Below are 22,668 nucleotides of genomic sequence, written 5' to 3'. Positions count from 1 at the left end.
CCTCCTCCGTCCCTCTCCCCCCCCCCTCCGTCCCTCTCCCCCCCCCACCTCCGTCCCTCTCCCCCCCCCCCACCCTCCGTCTCCTCCCCCCCACCTCCGTCCCTCTCCCCCCCCCCCAAACCTGCACTCTTCTCTGCACAGATGTGGTCTTGACAGGACCCATCCACCGCTGGCAGAATTCAGCATGAATTAGGTCTATATTATAATGAGAATGTTTCTGCCAATAGCAGAAGGATTGGGGGGGCGGGGGGCGGGGGGCGGGGGGGGGGGTGGTGTATGGACATCCCGGCTTCCCGGATGGAATTTGGCGCGAAATCGTGAAAAGCAGAAACCCGCGCAAACAAGGAACTGAAAGACCAAAGTCTGCAGACCTCGTGGTTGACAGAACGGGAATTGGGTGCATTCAAGGCTATTGAGGACACATCTTGCAGTGGCCAGTCTGATCGAGACACGGACTCGAACAGGGTAAGTCCTGGGACGTGGAGTTCAGACTGGCTGTCACTGGGACTCTGCTCCTTCTCCCACTGCTCAATGTCTCCCAATTGCTTTCTGTCCAGGTGGAGAAATTATATCGAGAGGGAGAGGGGAGTTCGTTAGAGAGGGGGGGGAGAGGGGTATTGGAGGAGGGAGCGGGAGAGAGAAAAGAGGTGGAGGAGTGGGAGTGAGGGGGATGGAGTGGGAGAGGGATATGGAGAGGAGGTAGAGATGGAGTGTGAAGGGGTACAGAGAGAGAGGAGAGTGGCAGGCAGGGAGGGAGAGATAGGTGGTTGCAGAGTGAGGGAGAGGGCAGTTGGAGAAGGAAGAGGTGGGTTGGCGAGGGAGAGAGTGGGGTGGAGAGAGGGGGAAATGTGGAGGAGAGTGAGAATGGTGGATGGAGAGGGAGTTTGGGAATTGGAGAGGGGGAGGGTGGGTGCAGTGGAGAATGGAAATGCAGAAGGAGAAACCGTCTGGAGAGAGAGAGGTGTGGAGCAAGGGAGTCTGAATGGACATGGAAGAGAGTGGTGGGGTGAAGAGGAAGAGAGGGGTTGAAGAAGGAAGAAGTGGCTGGAGAGGGATGGGGCAGAGAAGGAGAGGGTGGGAGGGGTCTGGAGAGGGTGGGTGGGAGGGGTCTGGAGAGGGTGGGTGGGAGGGGTCTGGAGAGGGTGGGTGGGTGGGAGGGGTCTGGAGAGGGTGGGTGGGAGGGGTCTGGAGAGGGTGGGTGGGAGGGGTCTGGAGAGGGTGGGTGGGAGGGGTCTGGAGAGGGTGGGTGGGAGGGGTCTGGAGAGGGTGGGTGGGAGGGGTCTGGAGAGGGTGGGTGGGAGGGGTCTGGAGAGGGTGGGTGGGAGGGGTCTGGAGAGGGTGGGTGGGAGGGGTCTGGAGAGGGAGTGTAGAAAAGAGTCGAGTGGAAGTTTAGATGGGGGTGGAGAGGGAAACAGGTGCTTAAGGGGAGAGTGGTGGAGGAGGAGAGAGGAAAGAAGTGGTGAAAGAGGTGTGAGGGGTAAAGGGGAGATGAGGTGGAATTGGGGGTGAGAGGAGGTGGGAAAAGTGGAGGAGGAGGAGGGGATTGGAGAAAAGGGAGAGGGGTGGAGACGGTGAAAGAAAGAGGGGTGGGGCAAGGGAGAAAGTATGGGAGAGGGTTGAGAGAGGATGAAGACGTGGAAGGGGAAAAGGAGTGGGAGCACTGGAGGGGGAGAGATTTTGGCAGAGGTGAGAAGAACGAGTGTCAGAGGTGGATGGGGGAGAGGGTCCAGGATGGAATGTGAGGGAAGGGATGGACAGAAAGGGAGTGAGACTGAATAAATGAATGGAGGCCACAGAGAGCTGAGATGGAAATAGAGAAAAATATTTGTGTTGATAACAATATTGTGCAGATATTAACTGAAGGGCAAACAGGATGCTGAAAAGAGTTTTCCCTTGAAAAATGCAGTCCCAAACTGGGAAAGGCACTGCATCAATATTCAGCCCACAAATTATGTTTATTTAATATCTAGCTGCTTGAAATCTAAATGAAACAAAACGGAAAATGTTGGACAGCCCGCAGATTAGGCTGCACCTGTGGGAAGAAAAGCCATTAACATTTCAGGTCGAAAACCTTTCTCTTACTTTCAGCTCGCTCTTTCACTTCTCTGAATGATTTTTGAACTTCAATGTGCTGCAGAACGGTGAAATTACCAGGGCTCAAATTGCTCAAAGGTGGCAGTGAAACTTAAACTTGATTAGTAATCTGGAAATGTTCTTCAAGGTATCACAACCAGTGAGAATTTGAACACAGGAATAAAAGGAGAAATGTCCACAGACAGTAGGGGGAATCTTAAAAATTATTTATTCCAGTGACTTTGGCGTGTTAGTCACTGATTGTATTCAAAATAGATATCATTATATTTCTGGATATGAAAGAAATTAAGGGATGTAATTTTCAGGAAATGATGTGTGAGGTAGAAGCTTGGCAATGAGTCGTTGCAGGGCACTCCCTGACAGAGTGAGATGTTGAAGATATCCGTAAATAAGTTGGTCAGCACAGATTTTTAATACTTGGCTGGGTTCTCTGTCCGGACTAGTTACTGTCTAGGCTTCTGCAATACCAACTCCCAAACTTACAAACTCTTACATCAAGATGTTGCAGTGTGTTTACCATTTGGAGCACAGCCTCCGACTTGGAGGATAAGCCTGCATATGTACGCTGCAGCTTGATGGCATGAAGTCAAGATGGTGTAGACTGAATCTTTTTTAATAAAGGTAGCCTAGCTACCACCAGCCACCACTTTACAAGCACCATCAGGAGTTCCATTTTTAAAAAATTATCTCCACATTCTCATCAACACTGCCTGATTCTGCTAGTCAGTTTCACATTAGGGCAAAGTGGTTATAGACCAAAGCCCCTGTAAAAAAAAAAAAAAAATAAAATAAAAAAAAAAAAAAAAATCCATGCAGTCACAGTGGGAGTGTGCAAGCTCTGCACTGTGAAAATGCAGGTCAAGATGAAACCCAGCGTCTGGTGCATCCACTGCACTGTGAAAAATGATTGACTGGTTATTATTACAGTATCCTTTATGGGAAATGACATCTTGTCTTTGTTTAATATTCAAAGTATGTCTCAATATCAAAACTGCCTCATCAGACAGAGAGCACTTTGAAGTGGCAGGATCCACAAGATCAAAACACTTTATTCATGGATATATAGATGATGTTTACTGGAAATAAGTGAATCAAACTCACTAAGATTCTGTGTTTTTTTTTCTTTTAAGATCACTTGGCACTCGGGAAAAAAAAAGAAGGGTACATAGCAGTGATATACTATGGAAGTCTCAGAGTCATTAAATGTCAACATATTCAAACTTTATTCAGGTAATGTTAATAAAGTTTGGCTTGCTTTGTTCTACAAAGTACCTTGTGCATATTCAACATCTGACAAAATGTGCTGGTTGTAAAAAAACCAAACGTCTTCCATTGTAATGAATAACTGGTAGGTGTGAGGAAAATCATTGATTTGAAGTATATTTTTTTTTCTCGCCAGTAGTACGAGCATATCCTGTATTTCTACATTTAGTTGAAGATATTCAGAGATAATTTAAAATGATTTCTTCTCAGAGGTAAAAGATTTCCTCTGCCCTTGGTCAGGAAGCTGGACATTTTATTTTTCCTACATTTAATCTCAATAACCCCTGTCCTCAGTAATATTAGTTTTATTTGAGAATCTATCAAATTCACAAACATATACCTGTCTGTCAAGAATAAAATATGAGAGGGAGGTTGAAATAGAAATGACAGTTCAACAGATCATATAATGTGTTGTGTCTGTGAAAACTTGATAAAAGGCTGAACCTGGTCGCTGGTGTCCCATCTGAAATCAGATGGAACTCAAACCCAACGTGAATGGGAACCAAGTCCCATAGGATTACTGCGATTATTTATTGTCAATCTTGTGCATTTATTTCTTCTTTTAATTTAATTCAAATAGTTTACTATTATGGCTTTTCTTTACAAGTACGCATTCAGCTCCAGCAAGTAAGAATTTTGGTGCATATGTATATTGATCAATGTATATGACAATAAACTCATTATTATTATTGCTTCAAACTGCCTACACACTGCTCCATTGTATTACAATGCATCAAGGAAAACTGAGCAGTAATGTCACCAGTCAAAACTGCTTAAAAATTATAGGTGTCCTGGGTTACCCAAGGCCCCTATTGACTGAGACACTACTTGCCCATTAAACCAACCTTGCATTCAGAGACAGGAAATTCCTTGCAGTGACAGTCATTGGCAATTATAGGTTTGCAATATCTATGTATTTTGCTTCTGAATTTCTGCTTATTTTCCAGTGTTCCTTTTGATAGTGGTGTGTAGAGGGGCATTGTATGCCAGACCCGATGTCATTACAAATGTCACTGCAGGAAAAATGGTGATATTTCCCATCGAGTGCCAAAGCAAGGAAGATCAGTATGAAGTCATCTTAAGAATAAGATTTCCACGGTTTTTAAAAATTTTTACATGGCAATCCAGTCTAGGGAAGCTCCTTAATGTGCACCCACTATACCAAAACAGAACTACAGTCGAAAATGAATCTGTGATCTTAAATGATGTACAAGTTCATGACAGTGGAGTGTATCAAATACGAATTGACTACTATGGGTCAGAACTGAAGAACCATGATCAAAGCACTTTCAAGATTCAAGTATATGGTAAGTTCACTCTGAAATATGAATATTTAGAAAATGTACATTCTGTGTGTACATAAAAAAAAGACACAAAATTGCTGGAGGAACTCACCAGGTCACACAGCCTCCATAAGAGGAAAAGATATATAACCGAAGCCTTCTTCAAGGTATGAGCAAAAAGCAGATGGGTTCCTCAGTTAAAAAAAGCTGGGCGAGGAGGGAAGAAAGGGCAGGGGGAAGAACACAAGGCAAACAGGTAAAAAAAAAAACATGATTGGACATGGATGGGAGGAGAGGAGAGGTCATCTCCACTTCCCTCGATTCCATTTTTCTTTCCCTCCCTCCCCCCAATTCAGTACCTCCCCACCTACATCTGCAATACTTCACATGTCCTCCCACACTTCAACCTCTTCCCAACAGATATCCAATGGCAATACACTTCCATCTCCCATACCGAAAGCCTCAGTGATTTGATTCTTCCTTGACAATGATAGTGGTGTGTAGAGGGGCAGTATGCCACTCAACTCTGCAGGCAGAACTTGTCCTCACCATCCATAACTTCTCCTTTGACTCATCCCATTTTTACAAAGTCAAAGAGGTAGCCAAGTGTTCCTGCAAGGGCCCCAGCTGTACTTGCCTTTTTAAAAAATTTGTAATGTAAATTTTAACATACAGCATGGTAACCAGCCCTTTTGGCCCATAATTACACCCAATTAACCTACAATTCCCAGTATGTTTTGAATGGTGGGAGAAAACCCACACAAACATGGGGAGAACAAACAAACTCCTTACAGACAGCGTGGGATTTTAACCATGGTCCCAATTGCTGGCGCTGTAACAGCATTGCACTAATTACTACACTAACCATGCCACCCTCTTGTTTGCAAGGTGCCGAATCTATGCTACAAAATCTACACACCCTCAACTTTTCCTCCACTTTGTCAACAACTACATTGATGTAGGCACATGTACCCGAGAGCTCGTTGACTTTATTCATTTTGCTGCCAACTTCCACCCTGACCACAAATTCATATAGTCCATTTTTAACAACACCCTCTCCTTTCTCAAACTCTCTTTTGCCATCACAGGAGACAAACTCCCGACAAACATTTTCTACAAACCCACCAACTCCTACAGCCATCTCAACTACACTTTTTCACACCTTGTTTCCTGTAAGGATTCTATTCCTTTCTTGTAATTCCTCCGTCTCCATAGCATCTACTTCCAGGGCAAGGTCTTCCATGCAAGATCATATGAAATATCCACCTTCTTCAAAAAAGATGTCTTCCTCTCTACTACCATCAACTTGGCCCTCACCTGCATATCCACCATTACCCTCACATCTCCCCTGGCGCCCTTTTCCCCATGTGTGCATCAAAAACAGGATTTCCCTTGTCCTAACCTGTCACCCCACAAGCCTCTGCATCCAATACATGATACTCCACCATTTCCACCACATGATTCCACCAACAGATGTGTCTTCCTCTCTCCTTCCCTTTCTGCTTTCAACAGGGACCACTCCTCACCAATCGCCATCTTGGTAACTGACCCTGTGACTGCACCTTGTCCCTCACCACCATTCAGGGCCCCAAATAGTTCTTCCAAGAAAAGTAACACTTCATTTGTGAATCTTCAGGGATCATTTACTACATCCAGCACTCCCATTGTGGCCTACATCAGAGAGTCCGGACGCAGACTGGGAGATCGCTTCGTAACACACCTTTTCCATCTCCATTGCAATAGTGTGGATCTCCCAGTGACTACCAATTTCAATTCCTGCCATTCCTTGCCAACATGTCTGATCATGGTCTCCTACTGCCAGACTGAGACCACCCGCATATTGAAGGAATAATAGTTCATATTCTGGTGACATTAACAATTATCAATCATTGCATGGAATATAGGAGTTGGGAGGTGATGTTGAGATTGTATAAGACGTTGGTGCAGTCTAATTTGGAGTTCTGTGTGTAGTTCTGGTCGCCTAATTATAGGAAGGGTATAAACAGAGTGGAGAGAGTGCAGAGAAGGTTTACCAGAATGTTACCTGGGTTTAAGCATCTAGAGTATAGGGAGAGATTGGACAGATTAGGTCTTTATTCTTTGGAGCGTAGAAGGTTGAGAGGGGATTTGATAGAAGTATTTAAGATTATGAAAGGGATAGACAGAGTGGATGTGGATAGACTATTTCCGTTAAGAGGAGGAAAGATTAAAACAAGAGGACGTGAGTTAAGAATTAAGGGGCAGAGGTTTAGAGGTAACATGAGGGGGAACTTCTTTACTCAGAGAGTGGTAGCCGTGTGGAATGATCTTCCGGGAGAAATAGTGGCGGCGGAGTCAATTGTATTATTTAAGAAAAGGTTGGACAGGTATATGGATGAGAAGAAGATGGAGGGTTATGGGCATTGTGCAGGGAGGTGGGGCTAGAAAGGGGTGTTTGGTTCAGTGCGGACTAGAAGGGCCTAATGGCCTCTTTCCGTGCTGTAATTGTTAATTAATTGTTAATTGACTTCTTTGGTTTCCATTAGCTCCCCCACCCTCCCATATTTCCCTCTGTCCTTTCCCTCCAGCTCTGTATTCACAGAGCCACCCTCTCCCCCAATCAGTTCTCACCTTTCCCCTCTTATCCTCCCATCCATATCAAATTATGGACTTTTGCCTGTTGGCCTGTGCTCTTTTCCCTTTTCATTCTTACCTTCTCCACAGCCTTTTTATTCAGATGCCTGCCTCTTTTTACTCATATCTTGAAGGGCTCAGGTGGGAAATGTTGGCTATATATCTTTACCTCTTATGAACTCTGTGCTCCTCCAGCGTTTGAATTTTTACTGCAATCGCAACGTCTGCGGACTTTATTGTTTCACATCTACAAGTATGCGCTGCTTAACGTTCATTCGGACAATGTCTGAAGGCATATATGTCCATGGTCCTGTAATTATTCAGTTACCACAAACAAAGTCTGCAGCAATTTAGAAAAAGCGATTGCTATCTATAGAAAATTGTATACTGTATACCCAAGCTGATTTGACTGCCCCGCTCTCTCCTCACAGCCCTGAATCAGTCCCAACTAATCCCACTCCCCATAGCCCCCATACTGATCCCGCTGCCCCACTCTCTGCCTACAGCACCATGTCGGTCCCCACACTGATCCCACTGCCCGACTCTCTGACCAGACCCCGGTATTGGTCCCCACACTGATCCCTACTTACAAATAAAAAGTTTGCAGGTACACTAGGGTATCCCAAATAGCTTTGCCAAGTACATAATATGGTGTTTGCACAACATCCATGTTGCATAACACCCAATTTCACAGAACATATTGTGGCTTTTAAGCAGTGTGTACCTGTATTCAGTTTGATTATTTTAACGAGTTTCAGCCTGAAATAAAGAACTATATCAACACTTGTCTTTATATCAGTAGTTTAATGTATCCATTTTTGTGTGTTTGAAAAAGTATCAGGTTTGGTGGGTTCACAGAGAGACGAGTCCGGACACAAGTGTTACAATCATAGGTAACTTTAATGAACATACAGGAGACAACAGATGAAAGTGTCAAACGATACTCAATTACAATATCACTAAGCAACTATGTAGACATTCACATCGAGCCGAGGTTGGACTTTGACACCAATGGCATCTTTATTCTACACACTTACACATGTGTACACACTCAACAGACAGGGACTTTCATTCACACTCCTGGTTCCCTGTTCCAATAGGGGTGCTGCTCTCTGCAAGCACTGATCCATCACAGTACTACAACTCGGCTTCAGTGTAGTGCATACCTTACCCACAATTCCTCCAGCCATGCCAACAGTAGCGACCTGGCTTGGAGCGATGACCGGGGCTTGGACCATGAGGCAGAGAGAAAGAATGTGCTTTGGGTTGATGTTATGTATAGTTCTGATCTGGGCACCTAGCTAATAATGACCCTAGCTTATTTAGCAAGATGTGCACTAATGGGTGGCCGGAATCCACCCTTGTGATGTGACTTCCAAATAAGTTTCAGACAGGGAGTGACCATCCACAATATTCCAGACATTTGTCCACAATCCACATATAACAATTTTGGATCAGTTTATCACATGCAATCTATTGAAAAGGACCAGTTTAATTGGTTTATCATTGTTTGTCCACCAGCCCAGGCAGGTTCCTACTTAGACCAGTTCAACAACTTTTCAGAAAGCTCATGTAACATCATGCAGCTACCAAACAGCCCTTTGTTTTCTCATGCATTACAGGAGGATAGTTGTTTACATGGGATTGTGTGTTGCCACTCACTAATTGAGTGTAATAAAACTACATATCCCTTGATTGAAAATTTTGAAATCATATTTGGTACTACATTTGGATGAGCAAAGCATGTTGCACTTGGGAAGGATTAATTTGGCAGTTCACACATTAAAAGGTAATTGTTGATTTTTTGGGGGTAGGAAAGATTGGCAAATATCTTGTACATAGAATTGAAGCACTGGTAATAGCATTCTCATGAAACAGGTGATTAAAGGAAAGCTAAAAAAATCCCTTTCTGATTAGTTTTGGAATCTCTTGCAGGAAAACTTAAATAGTAAAATATTATAATCACTAGTGATCATTTTATTTGAGGTAAATTGTACAACAGTCAAAACTCTAGGTGAGGAAATGCACGAGACTAAATCCAGGATATCTAATTACATGAGAAAACGTGGGTAAGAAAACGTGAAAAGCTGCAAGTTTTTGTTATACAGATCTTTCTCAAAGATCTGTATAAGGACTTACAAAGGTATTGCAGGCTTAAGTTAACTTAATTTATAAGACAAATCCTGAAAGAAAACATTGCATTTGCACAGTAATGCATCATATTTCCCAAAAGTTTTTCACAGGATCTAAAAATAGCAACTACCTTTAAAAATCCGCTTATCCTAATCTCCATGTTTGTTTTTCAGAACCAGTTTCTCAGCCTATGGCTCAGAGATTTAATCATAATCAAAACACAACATTGATCTGTTCTGCCTCTACTGAAATGAAAATAGTGTCTTACTGGGAAAAGATATCTTTGTCTGGAGTCGTCATTGAGACGTATACTGACTCAGTTCTTGTGATAAACTGTGCAACTGAAGAGGAACATTATGAGTACAGGTGCAGAATAGAAAATCCAGTCAGCAGTGCATCCAGCAGTGGAGTCATTGTTAACTCGTGTAACATCAGAAGTCAAAATGGTGAGAAATAGGACATAAATCTTTTTCACAATAGCAGAAATTCAGAATTGTTGTCTGATGTATACATTTTTTATATCTATAAATAATAGAGCAATAACATCGCCACATGTGTGAGCTATAGGGACTAGAATAAGATTAATAATCATTTACTAATTGTTTTTAACATGATGAAGTATTCCAAGGCAATTCTCCGATGCTTAACAAATCAATTTATAAAAAAAAATTAGACATACAGCCATTTAGGCCCTCAAATCCATGCTGTCCAATTTACACCCCCAATAAGTTTTGAACAGTGGAAGGAAACTGGAGCCCACGGGGAAAACCCGCGCAGCCACACAGGATTCAAACTCCAGTCCCGATTGCTGGTGCAGTAAAAGTGTTGCGCTGTTTCATGCTGAGCCAGAGAGAAATAATAATTACCACTTCAACCCAATATTTAAACAAGAAAGTCTGCAGACGCTGTGATTGTAGTTCAATGCACAATGCTACTGGAGGAACTCAGCAGGTCATGCAGTGCTCTTTTTTAAGCAAACCAACATTTTGGGTCTGAGACCTTTGTCAAGATATGAGCAAAAAGCAGACAGGTGCCTAAATGAAAAAGGTATGAGGAGGAGCAGACCCCAACAGGCAAGAGGACATAGGTGGATATGGGTGAGAGGGCAGAAAAGGAAAAAAAAAGCTGTGAAATGAGGAGGAGGAGATAGCTCTGTAAGGAGAGAAGGGAGTGAGAAGCTGTAGGAATGGAAAGATAAGGATAGAGAAAAAGAGAGAGAAAGACAGAGTAAAGACCTAACCGAAACCGGAGAAGTTGATACTAGAGCTATCTGGTTGGAGAGTGCCCAAATGGAATATTAGGTATTCTTCAATTTGCATGTGGCCTTGGTTTGGCAGTGCACAAGGCCATAGACAGACACATCGACGTGGGAATGAAACGTGGAATTGAAATGGTTAACGACTGGGAGGTCCCTGCTTTTGCAGTGGACAGAATGATGGTGCTCAACATAATGATCTCCCAATCTGTATCCAGTCTCACTGATGTAGAGGAGGCTACAACAAGAGCACTGAAAGTGATCCCTGCAGACTCACAAGTGAAGTGTTGCTTTGCTTGGAAGGACTTTTTGGGTCCCTAAATGGTGATTAGGGAGGAGTTATGGGTGCGTGTAACATTTCCGGTGAGCACTGGGGTAGGTACCAAGAGGTTGATTAATGGAAAGGGATAAGTGAATGAGGGCGTCTCAGAGGGAATGGTCCCTGCAAAAGGCTGAGTGTGGATGAAAGGTGAAGATAAGTCTACTAGTGGGAATCACGTTGATGGCGGAAATTGCGGAGGATAACGTGAGCCGCGGAAGCTGGTGAAGTGGTAGACAAGAACAAGGGGAATCCTGTCCATCTTGGACCAGAGGATGTCAGTGCAGCTGTGCGAAAAATAGAGGAGATGCAGGAAAATTGATGGTGGTAGAGGAGAAAATGCTTCTTTGAAGAAGAAGGACAGCTTGGATGATATGGAATGGAAGACCTCATCCTGGGAGCAGATGCAATGGAGATTTAGGAATTCAGAGAAAGGAATAGAATCCTACAGGGGGGCAGGGTGTGAAGAGGTGTAGTCGAGGTAACTAGAACTTGGTGGGTTTGTTTGCTGAGCTGGAGACAGAGAAATCAAGAAAGTGATGAGTGTTACCAGAGATGGACTAAGTAAATTTGAGGGTGGAGTGAAAGTTAGCAATGAAGTGAATAAAGTTGATGAGCTCATCATGTGTGCGTGAGGCAACACCAATGTAATCATCACTGTAGCTGAGGAAGAGTCGAGGAGCCTTGATTTTGTCAGCTTGCAGCTAACAAAAAGGCACCCCCTCCCCTCTCCATTCAGAGAGTTACCCTCTCCCCCTTTCACTTCTCAGCTTTTTTTAAATCTCCTCTGCCCTCCCACTTATATCCACCTAAGACCTCTTGCTTATTGCCCTGCAGTCCTCCCCATGCTCCTTCCCACCTCCCCCCAACTTTTTATTCAGTCCTCTGCCTGATTTTTGCTCCTACCTTGACATAGGGCTCAGGCCCGAAGCGTGGTCATACATCTTTGCCTCTCCTTGATGCTGTGTGACCCGCTGAGTTTCTCCAGCACTTTCCTCTATTTTGTATCATGGGCTTTATATTTAAATCTACCGGTTTAAAATGAAAATACATCTTTGGTCATAATTTTATAGAACTTAAAAACAATTTAATTGGTAGTTCTGTAGACAGAAGTATCCACCTGCTTTAAAAAGGCTACAATCATTCTGGTGCTAAAGGAAAAATAATAATGAGTAAATTACACTGTCCAGTGCTTCTGACATCTACCATCAAATACTTTAACCTCCAACTCCCCCTACTCCCTGCTAGCCTCAACCCACCTTAATTCATCTACTGCTGAAATAGATTCATGTTAGATGCCATTTACCTGGCCCTACTCTCAGCCTTGGAACATCTGGGCAACAATTATCATTCCTTGACTACCGCACTGCCTTCAATACCATAGTGCCAAATGAACAACCCCAAACTCTAAGACATTAGCCTCAGCATCCCCATCTGAAACTGAGTCGTCACTTCATGTCCAGTGAGAATTGATGACAGCACTTCCACCATGATCATTGCTTAGATTGGTGCCTAGCTAGGCTGCATAGTCAGCCCCCTACTACACTGCCTGTACACCCATAATGATGGCCCAGCACCTTGCTAACATAATTTGCACCAGTGTCATAAAAAGGATCAACAACCAACAATACAGCGATGTCGAAATACAGAAGGAAGAAAGGGAGATAAGTGGCAGGTGCCAGGACAACAATCCCTCTCTTGTTAATACTTCTAACACACCATATGTGAAAAATGTCAGCAAAACAAAGAAGCTTATGAAAGATGAGTGAAGTTCAGTCCTCAGTCCACATTAAAGACACCAAGATAAACATCTATAATCTGTCCTGGTCTGACCACACTGATGCTTTGGTCGAGAAAGTGCAGCTGCACCTCTAATTCCACAGAAGCCTGAGGAAATAAAGCATGCCAGCTGCATTCCTCTGCAAATTCTACAGATAAACTGCTGAAGGTATCCTATCAGAGTGCAGCATGAAATTCCACAAGAAACTGCAGCAAGCTATCAACTCAGCTTGGAACATTACCCAATTTTCCCTCCACTCCGTTGAATCTGCTACACTTTCCACTGGTTCCACAAGGCAGCCAACATGTTAAATATCTCACCCAACCACAGTCCCACTCGCTTCTCCTTCCCATCAGGAATAAGATTCACGAGTTTGTTCTTATCAGACTCCTCAATGGTAGCTGGGCTGCGCCCAAAACAGACTTTCTCACTGTACCTCGGTATATGTGACAATGAACTTGAACTTGCAGATTTTCGTTTGTAGTGAAGAGGTTGGCAAATCACACTACACCTTATCTACTGTGGCGTAACCAGCAAGTCCTTCCAGACAATGGGTTGTGTCATGATCTGTGAGCCCATTCAACCAGCACGTTGACTCAGACATTAGCTGACAGAATACCCTCTCTGGCAGCCTCTCCCCTTCCTTCTACACTGAGCTCTCCACTCGCCTGTTGGAATGCTCTCACCAATGGACTATTTATTTTCTTCCTACCAAAGAGAAAAGAATAAGATTTAGTTTAATCACAAGGGAAAAATTTTCCAAAAACCCCCTCCAAAAGAGATGGATGAGTTGTTACATGCAGGTACAGCTTTTGAACAAAGTGTCCAAGGCATCCACATCCATATTTTCCATATTTATTTGAAAGTGGCAATATTGGTTGATGGGGTAGTGACAGAGAGACATAATCAGTAGATCATTCCATTATTCAGAATTCTACTCAGTTTACCAAGGCTTGGCACCATTTTATAGTCCAACAATATTTGTGCTGAAGACCTGAACCATGTTTCTGTCCCATTCGAAAGGTCATTTAACCTCGAGGTAAATTTTTCACATATGGTTTGTTAGAAGTATTAACAAGAGAGTGATAACAGTAATATTTGGTAACTTTCAGAATTAGTGGCTTTGGTTATAGAGAGCACGATTACATTGTTTGTAATGTCCCAAAACAAAGAAAGCATCAAGGTTATTTAAAATGGAGATCTGGTGAACAAAAATTCAAATTGGCAATGAGATTCATGATTTTATAAATGCGTGCATGCATTACAGAAGCTTGGAGAAAATGATAAACTCACACAAATTATTAGCATTTGTTTTTTTTTTAATTTTGAGATGTCGAGCTAAGATGGTGCAAGGGTGATAAAGACAGGAATCAGGTTTAATATGTTTGAGTGGAATACACAACAGAATGATTTTTTACCAAGCATTATGAATGATTTTGAAATTAACAGTTACTATTTATTGATCAATAATGGACTTCTCAAAGAATGCGAAGGAAAAGGGTGATTTTTTAGGAAATCGAGGGACTCCACAGACCAGCGTGGAATTGGAATCTGGAACGACTTTTAAAGAGCACATTAATTAATGCTTGAAAATAAAGATTTAATAAAGTCTGGGGAAGGGTCAGTTTAGTGAATTAAATGTGAATGGTCTGCTCCTTTCATTAACATTTCTAAACCATTTGCAGGTAATAGGAACCATCTGATGATCCTGATTCCTGTGATGATGGTGCTGGCAGTTTGTGTCTTCTCTGCTGTAAACATGAATCCAGAGTGAAAATAAAGTGATCTGCTGCTTTATTCTTTGCTGGGAAATATCTGGATAATTTTAAACCTTAGGATGGGTATTGTCAGGTAATTATGCTGGCAATCGGGCTGTAATGTTTGGGACATTAAAACATGTTTGAGTTTATTTCCATGCAATCAGCTGTAAGTATTTGTACATTGTTTAATATAATTCTAGAAGGATTCTCTTTATGTGCAAATTTACTGATGTCAGGGTTGAGGTGCTTTAGGACACACAAAATTTCCTTTTTTTTTAATCCGATGTATCAATAAATTGATTATTTTCATCTCTAACTGTAGAGCAACCATGAGAAAGGCAAAAGGTTTGTGTGAATGTGAACAATTTCTGCTTGGCTTTGTGGTTTTTTTTAAGCTCGTAGCAAAACTAAGTTGACGAGGAAACAGACATTGCTTGAGTTTAAAAAGGTCAGGTGGGATCATCGGTATCGGAGGAGTGAAGCTATTTTTCACAACAGCATTAACATTTTTTTTTGCAGTTCAAATGCAACCCATCCTTCCTGTACAGCTCACTTTAGACCTGGAAGAAATCTCAATGATCCAAGAACCTGAATCCTTCCCCCAGGGTTGTTGGTATGGAAGACTTCAACTTCTCAAATATTGACTGCAAGAGGGATAGATAGGGCAGAATTTTTCAGATGTGTCCAAGAAGAATTCGTGACACAGAATGGGGACTAGCTGACTGAGGAGAGGCCATATTGGATCGAGTACTGGGTAATGAACTTGGTCATGTCAGACCTCTTGGTGAGGGAGCATTTCAGTGATAATGACCACACCTCCCTGAGCTACAGCATAGCTATAGGCAAGGATAAAAAGCAGTCTTAAGAGGAAAGTGCTTAATTGGGGAAGGGCTAATTATGATGGGAGGAGGCAGGAACTAGTGAGAGTAAATTTGGAACAGACATTCTCAGGAAAAGCACAGAATTAATGTGGAACGTGTTTAGGGACCACTTGAGCAGGGTTCTGGATAGGCAAGGAAACAATGATAGGAAAGGGGAACCATGGTTTTAAAAAAAAGATGAGTCAGTTAAGAGAAAGAAGGAAGCATCCATTAGATATAGGAAGCAAAAAAAAACAGGAAGGGCTCATGAGGATTGTATAATAGCCAGAAAGGAACTTAAGAAAGAGCTTAAGGGAACTAGAAGGGGGCATGAAAAGGTCTTGGCAAGTAGGATTAAGGAAACTCCTATGGCATTCTAACTTTACATGAAAGATGACAAGAGAGAAGGGAGGCAATGTGCCTGAAGGCGGAGGAGGATGGAGAAGTTCTAAATGAAAACTGCTTCAGTATTCACCAGAGGAAAGGATCTTGGTCAAGGTGAGGTCAGAATAGAACAAGCTTTTTTGCTAGACCATGTTGAGATTAAGAAACAGCAGGAGGTGGATCTTTTTTAAAAAATTATGATTTGTAAGTTCCTGGGTCTGGATGAAATATACCCAAGGTTTCTATGAGAAGGGAAGGAAGAGATTGCTGGAACATTGGTGATGATCTTTGCATCCTTTTCGGTCACAGGGAAGGTACAAGAGGATTGGAGAATTGTAAAGGTGGTCCCCTTGTTTAATAAAGGTAATAGGGAGAATCCATGGAATTATAGACCAGTCTTCCATCAGTCGTGGGCAAACTATTGGAGAGGATTCTTAAGGATAGGATCTGCGAACATATAGAGAAGCGCAGTCAACTCAGGAATAGTCAGCTTGGCTTTGAGAGGGGAAGGGCATGTCTCAAGAGCCTAATTGAGTCTTTTGAGGAAGTAATAAAATAATTTGAAGATAGGGCAATACAGAGGTTACAACCCAAGAAGTTCTACATTTTGACCTTCCACCTAACTCTAATTTCTAACTGGTGCCAGTATATACACATTTCTCATCTTTTCCTTTGAGTATGTTCAACTACTCAGAATACCTGGGAGGCAAAACACAATTATGGAGACTTGGTCATGAAATCTATTGTCTGTCCACCTCACTGTCGAGTCTCCTATCTCTAGTTTTCTTAGACGCTGCCCAACTCTGCTGTGATTGTGGTGCTATACACCTGGATGCTATTTTTACTCTCCAAATGACCAATTCCCCTCTCCCCCCACCACCCCCCCAGCAGTATCAAGTATTATTTTTTTGTTATCATCTTTCCTGATGGTCACCTGCAGAATAGCCATCTCATTGAAGCTACTGTACAGGATGCTACTAAGTTGGTCCATCTGCAGCTCCAGCCACTCGATGTGGTGACATCTTAACATAGCTTCATTAATTGAGGGATTGACTTCAGAATTAATGTAATATCTCTGGTGAGGCTTAACTTGGAATACAGCCTCCTCACCAGACCCTCTCTTGACAAAATCTCATGACATCACACCAGAAACAACACTTCAATCAAAGATCAACTGCCATCAAAATTACCCTCTGAACACTCCAGCTTTTAAATAAATGTTAGTTCCTAACTCTGCTAAAATTATTCAATGCGTGTACACTTTGGTGTTTTTATTTTCTACCTTAACTGAGGTTGGTGCTCCAATCTCTTGCATAGTCACTTGGAAGAATTCTTGAAAGTCTTCAGAAATGATCCTGAATACATTAACTTCATAATTCTGTGCAAAATATCCTTCTTAATGTGTACATAGATGAGCCTGCTTTGACTCTATTATTTCACATGACAGGAAACCAACAATTAATGCAATTTAATTGAAGCTATGAAGTTTATCAGGCAATCGTGACATTTGAACATGTGATTAAAAGTTATCAATCATCTTTGATTTACTCTGATTAAAATAAAAAAATATTGTAAATACTTCATGAGTGTCTTTTATATGTATGGGGAAGCACAAATAAATACTTAACTCTTGAAAGTTCTAAAGATTGTCTTCTTTGAAGTTGCACCCTCATGTGATCATGATACAAGTAACATTTGCTCATTTAAAATAGTAGGAATCAAGATGGGATGTTTTATGGAATATTGGCTCCCTTGACCATTGAGATTGGCCATATTCCTTTGATTTGGAATACAGTACTGACTAGTTTCCATGTTTGTTCTAAAATATGATGCATGATTCATATCAGATATCAAGCTGTTGTTCGAGTCTTGAAAAATATTTCTGAATGAAAATGCTGGTTGTGACCAGAAATAAAGTTTCACAACACTGAGAATCATTTCCAAAGTAGGGAAGGGAGGAAAGTTACTTTGAAACCCAGTCAACTGGCTAAAACAAAATTAAAATAATGCACCCTTGGCCATTCCCACTGAGGTTTCCAAGTTGAGTATAAAGCGTTCTAATTTTTCTCTGTGTTACAAAAGCAAATTTGATGTGCTGCATTAATGCTTGGCCAGGAATAGTGTCACTGTTCACAATATTAATAACAATGAGTGACATTGTATGACTGAAGTGGTTATTGGTCAATCAAAATGAGCAGAAACTATTAGATTGAGTAAAAGTGAAGTTCGTTCAAAACCATGTACTTGATAATAGGCACGAAACAGGAAAGTCTGCAAGTGCTGTGGTTATAAAAATACACAGAAATGCTGGAGAAACTCAGCCAGTCTTGTAATGAGATTAAGTTGTGTTCAGTCTTCATTTCCTTAAACACGCAAGTCTAACATTGGTTACTCTTCTAAGGATACTGTGACCTGCTGAGTTTCTCCAGCACTTTTGTGTATTGTGTTCATTACTTTGTTGACCTGTCTGTTCCTCAAGCCTTTGTAAATCTTTCTTCCATTTTTGCTGAACAATATCTTTCACTGACACTTGATTTCATTGGTCCCACAGCTATTGAAAACCCTCTGGCGATATTCAATTCCATCTGGTCAGCACACCATGATAATATGGCCATTGTTTTCCAACATCTCTCACACATAGATTACCCCATTCTTCCAGTACATCATGACGATCATCAACAATTGTTAATTTCCCTTTCTTGCCAGCAACTTAATGACCACGTAATTGTCCGAAATGCCTTTGTTTGAAATCTTTCTTAATAAAAATAGACAACCAACTGCTGACTGTCCAGAAAAGAGCCAACAAAGAAGCATGTACACATTGTGTGAGTTCAACAGTAGTTCCAAGTGTAATTAACTACAGTACATACATGACATGGCATACAACCCTGAGATTCTTTTTTCTGCAGGCAAGACAGACTTACCTTTTTGGTGTAGAGGGCTATTATACTTGTGCAATTATATATACAATTATATATTATATATACAAAAATGTACTATTATATATACAAAAAACTATGCAATAAAGAAATGTAAACAAACTGACTGTAATGGAGAAGAAAAAAATAAAGTGCAAAAATAAGAGTCCTTCAATGAGTCCTTGATTGAGTTTATTGTTTAGTCTGATGGTGGAGGTTTAGCAGCTGTTCCTGAACCTGGTGGTGTGAGTCTTGTGGCACCGATACACCTTTCCTAATGGCAACAGTGAGAACAGAGCATGTTCTATATGGTGTGCATCCTTGACGACGACAGCTTTCCCTGTAGATGTCCTCGATGTTTGGGAAGGTTTTTTCTGTGATGTCCTGGGCTGTGTCCACTACCCTTTGCAGGGCTTTATGCTTGGGGGTATTGGTCCACATGCCAGACTGTGGTGCAGCCGGTCAGCACACTTTCCATCACATGTCTGTAGAAATTTGCCAGTGTTTCTGGTGTCATACCAAACCTTGGAAAACTGAGGAAGTAAAGGCGCTGATGTGCTTTTTTCATGATGCCATTATTGCGATGGCTCCAGGAAAGATCCTCCAAGATAGTGACTCCCATGAACTAAAATTTGCTCACCTTTTCCACCTCTGATTTCCACAATGACACAGGATCATTCACATCTGCTTTTCCCTTCCTCAAGTCAACAATCAGCTCCTTAGATTTTGTGACAGAGTGCAAGGTTGTTTGTTCATCCTTTTGCCAAGTTTTCAATCTCCCTCCTGTATGCTAACTCATTTCCCCTTTTTATACATCCTACTACCGTGTTATCTTCAGTGAATTTGTAGATGGTGTTTTCATACTGACTTAAGGACAACTCATACTTACGAACAGACTACACATGGCTTCAGTGGTTCATCGGCTCAAGGAATGAGAATGCCATCACCATTTTAAGTCGGATCACGTTGCCATTAACACAGTGTTTAGCTTGAATTTTTCTCTTATTTATCATGCCTCCAAAGTGTAAATCTGATGCAAGTGCTGGCTTCCAAATTAATGACAAATTTGACTGAAAGACAGACTTAGGAATGGATCTTATTCATAACCAGGGGCACCCTGTATTGTCATCTGATTGCACAAGTACAACCCAATAAAAATAGTGCTCTGTGGTCTTTGTTGTAAAACACTTAGACACACAACCAGGCATAACACACATACATACAAGCAAACCATACATATTCAGCTCAAGTATTCATAAATACAAATAAATAAATACTGTTTTATGAAAATGAGAGTATTGCATGGTTAGGGTGAGCAGTTCCTTTGGTCATTCAGCATTCTCACTGCCTATGGGATGAAGATGTTTCACAGCCAGGTGGTGCTGGGTCTGAATGATTTTACGTGCCCTCTTCGGACAACGATCCTGGTAGATCATGTTGATTTGTGGGGGGGGGGGGGGGGGGGGAGGGAGGAAAGGGAAACTTCAGTGATCCTCTCAGCCACTCTTATGGTCCTGTGGATTGAGCTCTGAGCCATTTCTCTGCAGCAACGGTGCCACACTGTGATGAAGCCGGCCAGGACTCTTGTGATAGAGCTACTGTAGAAAGTTGATATAATGGTGGCCAGTAGCCTTGCCACTTCAGTCTTCTCAGGAAGTGCGGTGTCTCTTGCACCTTCCTGATAAGTGAGGAGATGTTGTCTGTCCATAATAAGTCACTAGTTAAGTGAACAAGGAACTCCGTGGTCTCCACTCCAGAATTGTTGTTACGTAGTGGAGGATGGTCATACCTGGTGCTTCTGAAGTCCACAATCATCTCTTTCATCTGTCTGTACTGTAATGATAGTGATCATGTTTGCATGGCCACTAGCAAGGCCTTGATTATAGTTAGTGTTTGATTAGTCTTGGCTGCCAGCAGGGGGCTGACATACAGAGCGGGAGACACTGTATGCAGGATCTGTAATGGAGGCTTGCAGCCTCATGACCTGTCTCATGTGCTGTTTATATCGAGTTTAAAGTAAAGAACCTTTTCCTTCATCCATGTGTTGTCTAAGAACTCACACATACGAATACAAGATTAAACACATACTGGATGATAAAAGAAATGGCATTCATGGTAAAGAAAATTTTGTTGGATATATGTGAATATTTTGGCACCCAGTTAAAGAAAGGTTATCAAGACCATGGAGAATGCACTCAGGATGATATTATGGATAGATCTGATTGTTTTTCATTGGAGTAATAAATACCAAAATGATTAATTACCTTGAGTGATGATAGACCATTTCTTCTGGAGTTAATGACAAGAGATCATTAGTTTGGAATATCCATGGTGATTAAGGAGAGAGGTAAAGAGAATTCTTGACATAGAGCTTCAATGAGGTGAACACATTTCACTGGAGAATTTGAAGAATGGAAAGATACATAGCTATAGACTGAATCTAGGGCAGTAAGCCAGTTTGGGGTTCCTGCAGTAAAAAGTTAAGGTTACTACCTGCTTCAAAAGGGCATCACTCATCTCAATGCCCAAGAGGAGAGTGAGCTACCTCAAAGACTTTCTACAGGTGTACCATGGAGAACATTCCATCTGGATGCATCACTGTCTGGTATGAAAGTGCCAATGGACAGGTCAGGGAAAAAAAAAACACCAGAAAGTTGAAACTTGGCCAGCGTCATCATGGGTACCAGTTTTCGCTCCATTGAGGACATCTACAAAAGACAGCATCTTAATAAAGCAGCCTCAAAGACCCCCACCACACAGGCCACGCCTTTTTCACACTGCTATCATCAGAAAAAAAGATACGAGGACTGAAGACAAGCACCCAGCAGCTCAAGGTCAGCTTCTTCCCCACTCCCATCAGATTTCTGAATGGATAATCTGCCACAGACACTACCTCACTTTCCCCAATTTTCTTGCACTATTTATTTAGTTATTTTTGAAACATAATTTGTAGCAATATTTGCATGATAAATTCTGATTCTATTCTACAACTGTAAAAGTGTACATTGCTAACAATAAAAAGTATCCTTACATCAATTCTATAGTTGCTATTATGTTTGTTCCTTGAAGAACAACAACCTTGCATCGTTTTAACGCTTACACAACTTTATTTTTTCAAGCTGCTTGAACCAGCAATGCACTCAACTTCTGTCATGGTCTACTTTTAGTTCCCGGACCAATCACATGCATTGGCTACTGAGAAATGTAGTCCTTTATTATACATCCATAATAACACATCTTTCCTCTTTAAAAAAAAACCCACAAGCAATACTATGGTTACATAACAACAATATCTACATTCTCTGGCCAGTCTCTTTCCACTCAGCAGCTATCAACCAGTCTCTGAGGTGGTTTGACAGTCCTTTTCAGTCTGTGTGTGTTTCCACTGGTGTACTGCTTACATTTTCTGCACTAGTATTTTGTGTCTTTTCTGTGAACTCCGAACATGTTCCTTTTCATCATGTGCTGGCCCCTTTTGGTACTGACCATGGGTTGGAGCTGGTGGTCACAGATCCACGTGGTTCCTTCTCAGAGGTGTCCCTCGCTCTGTCTGGATCTGGTAGGATCACGGATCTATTTCCACTTGCACATATCCTCGCATAGACTATGTGCCAGAATTGTGATCTTGGATTCTCTCTTAAACTCCAAGCTTCAGGGCTGATGAGCTTTTTGCTCTCTTATCACGATTATTGTTTCCGCTTTAACTTATTTTCCACTTTAGCTTGTTTGACCTTGAGTGCTCCTTTAGGTGTCAACTGATTTCATTGTTGGTCTGTATGCATCGACCGATCAGCATTTTGACCGAAGAAAGGTCATTCTGTAGCGGCGCACTTCTGTGAATCATTAGACTTCTGTGGAAATCCTCGTCCATCATGCGCTTTCTTCATGAGGCTCTTCACCACTTTGACAGAACACTCTGCAAGGCCATTAGACTTTGAGTGATGTGGACTTGAAGTTACATCCCAAAACCCCCAAGTATTGGCAAAGGACTCAAACTCACTGCTCA

General features: G+C 41.9%; 1 protein-coding gene across 2 annotated transcripts; it reads left to right on the top strand.

Moving 5' to 3' along the window:
* The first annotated feature begins 281 nt into the window (after positions 1-281).
* On the top strand, positions 282-17,380 carry LOC138742335 (carcinoembryonic antigen-related cell adhesion molecule 21-like). Of its 2 annotated transcripts, none has more exons than XM_069896615.1 (5): positions 282-465; positions 3,225-3,324; positions 4,305-4,664; positions 9,560-9,832; positions 14,426-17,380. In XM_069896615.1, exons 2-5 carry the CDS (start codon positions 3,276-3,278, stop codon positions 14,512-14,514), a joined length of 771 nt encoding a protein of 256 aa, XP_069752716.1. In that variant the 5' UTR covers positions 282-465; positions 3,225-3,275; the 3' UTR covers positions 14,515-17,380. The 2 variants fall into 2 exon arrangements, with proteins under 2 accessions (XP_069752716.1, XP_069752717.1); XM_069896616.1 differs by lacking the exon at positions 282-465 and adding an exon at positions 1,969-2,062.
* The last annotated feature ends 5,288 nt before the right edge of the window (positions 17,381-22,668 follow it).

The sequence above is a fragment of the Narcine bancroftii genome, chromosome 9 (assembly GCF_036971445.1).
Source record: "Narcine bancroftii isolate sNarBan1 chromosome 9, sNarBan1.hap1, whole genome shotgun sequence".
In the NCBI taxonomy this organism is placed as follows: domain Eukaryota; kingdom Metazoa; phylum Chordata; class Chondrichthyes; order Torpediniformes; family Narcinidae; genus Narcine; species Narcine bancroftii.
The sequence above is the reverse complement of the archived record's forward strand: the minus strand, read 5'-3'. Positions and strand labels throughout refer to the sequence as shown.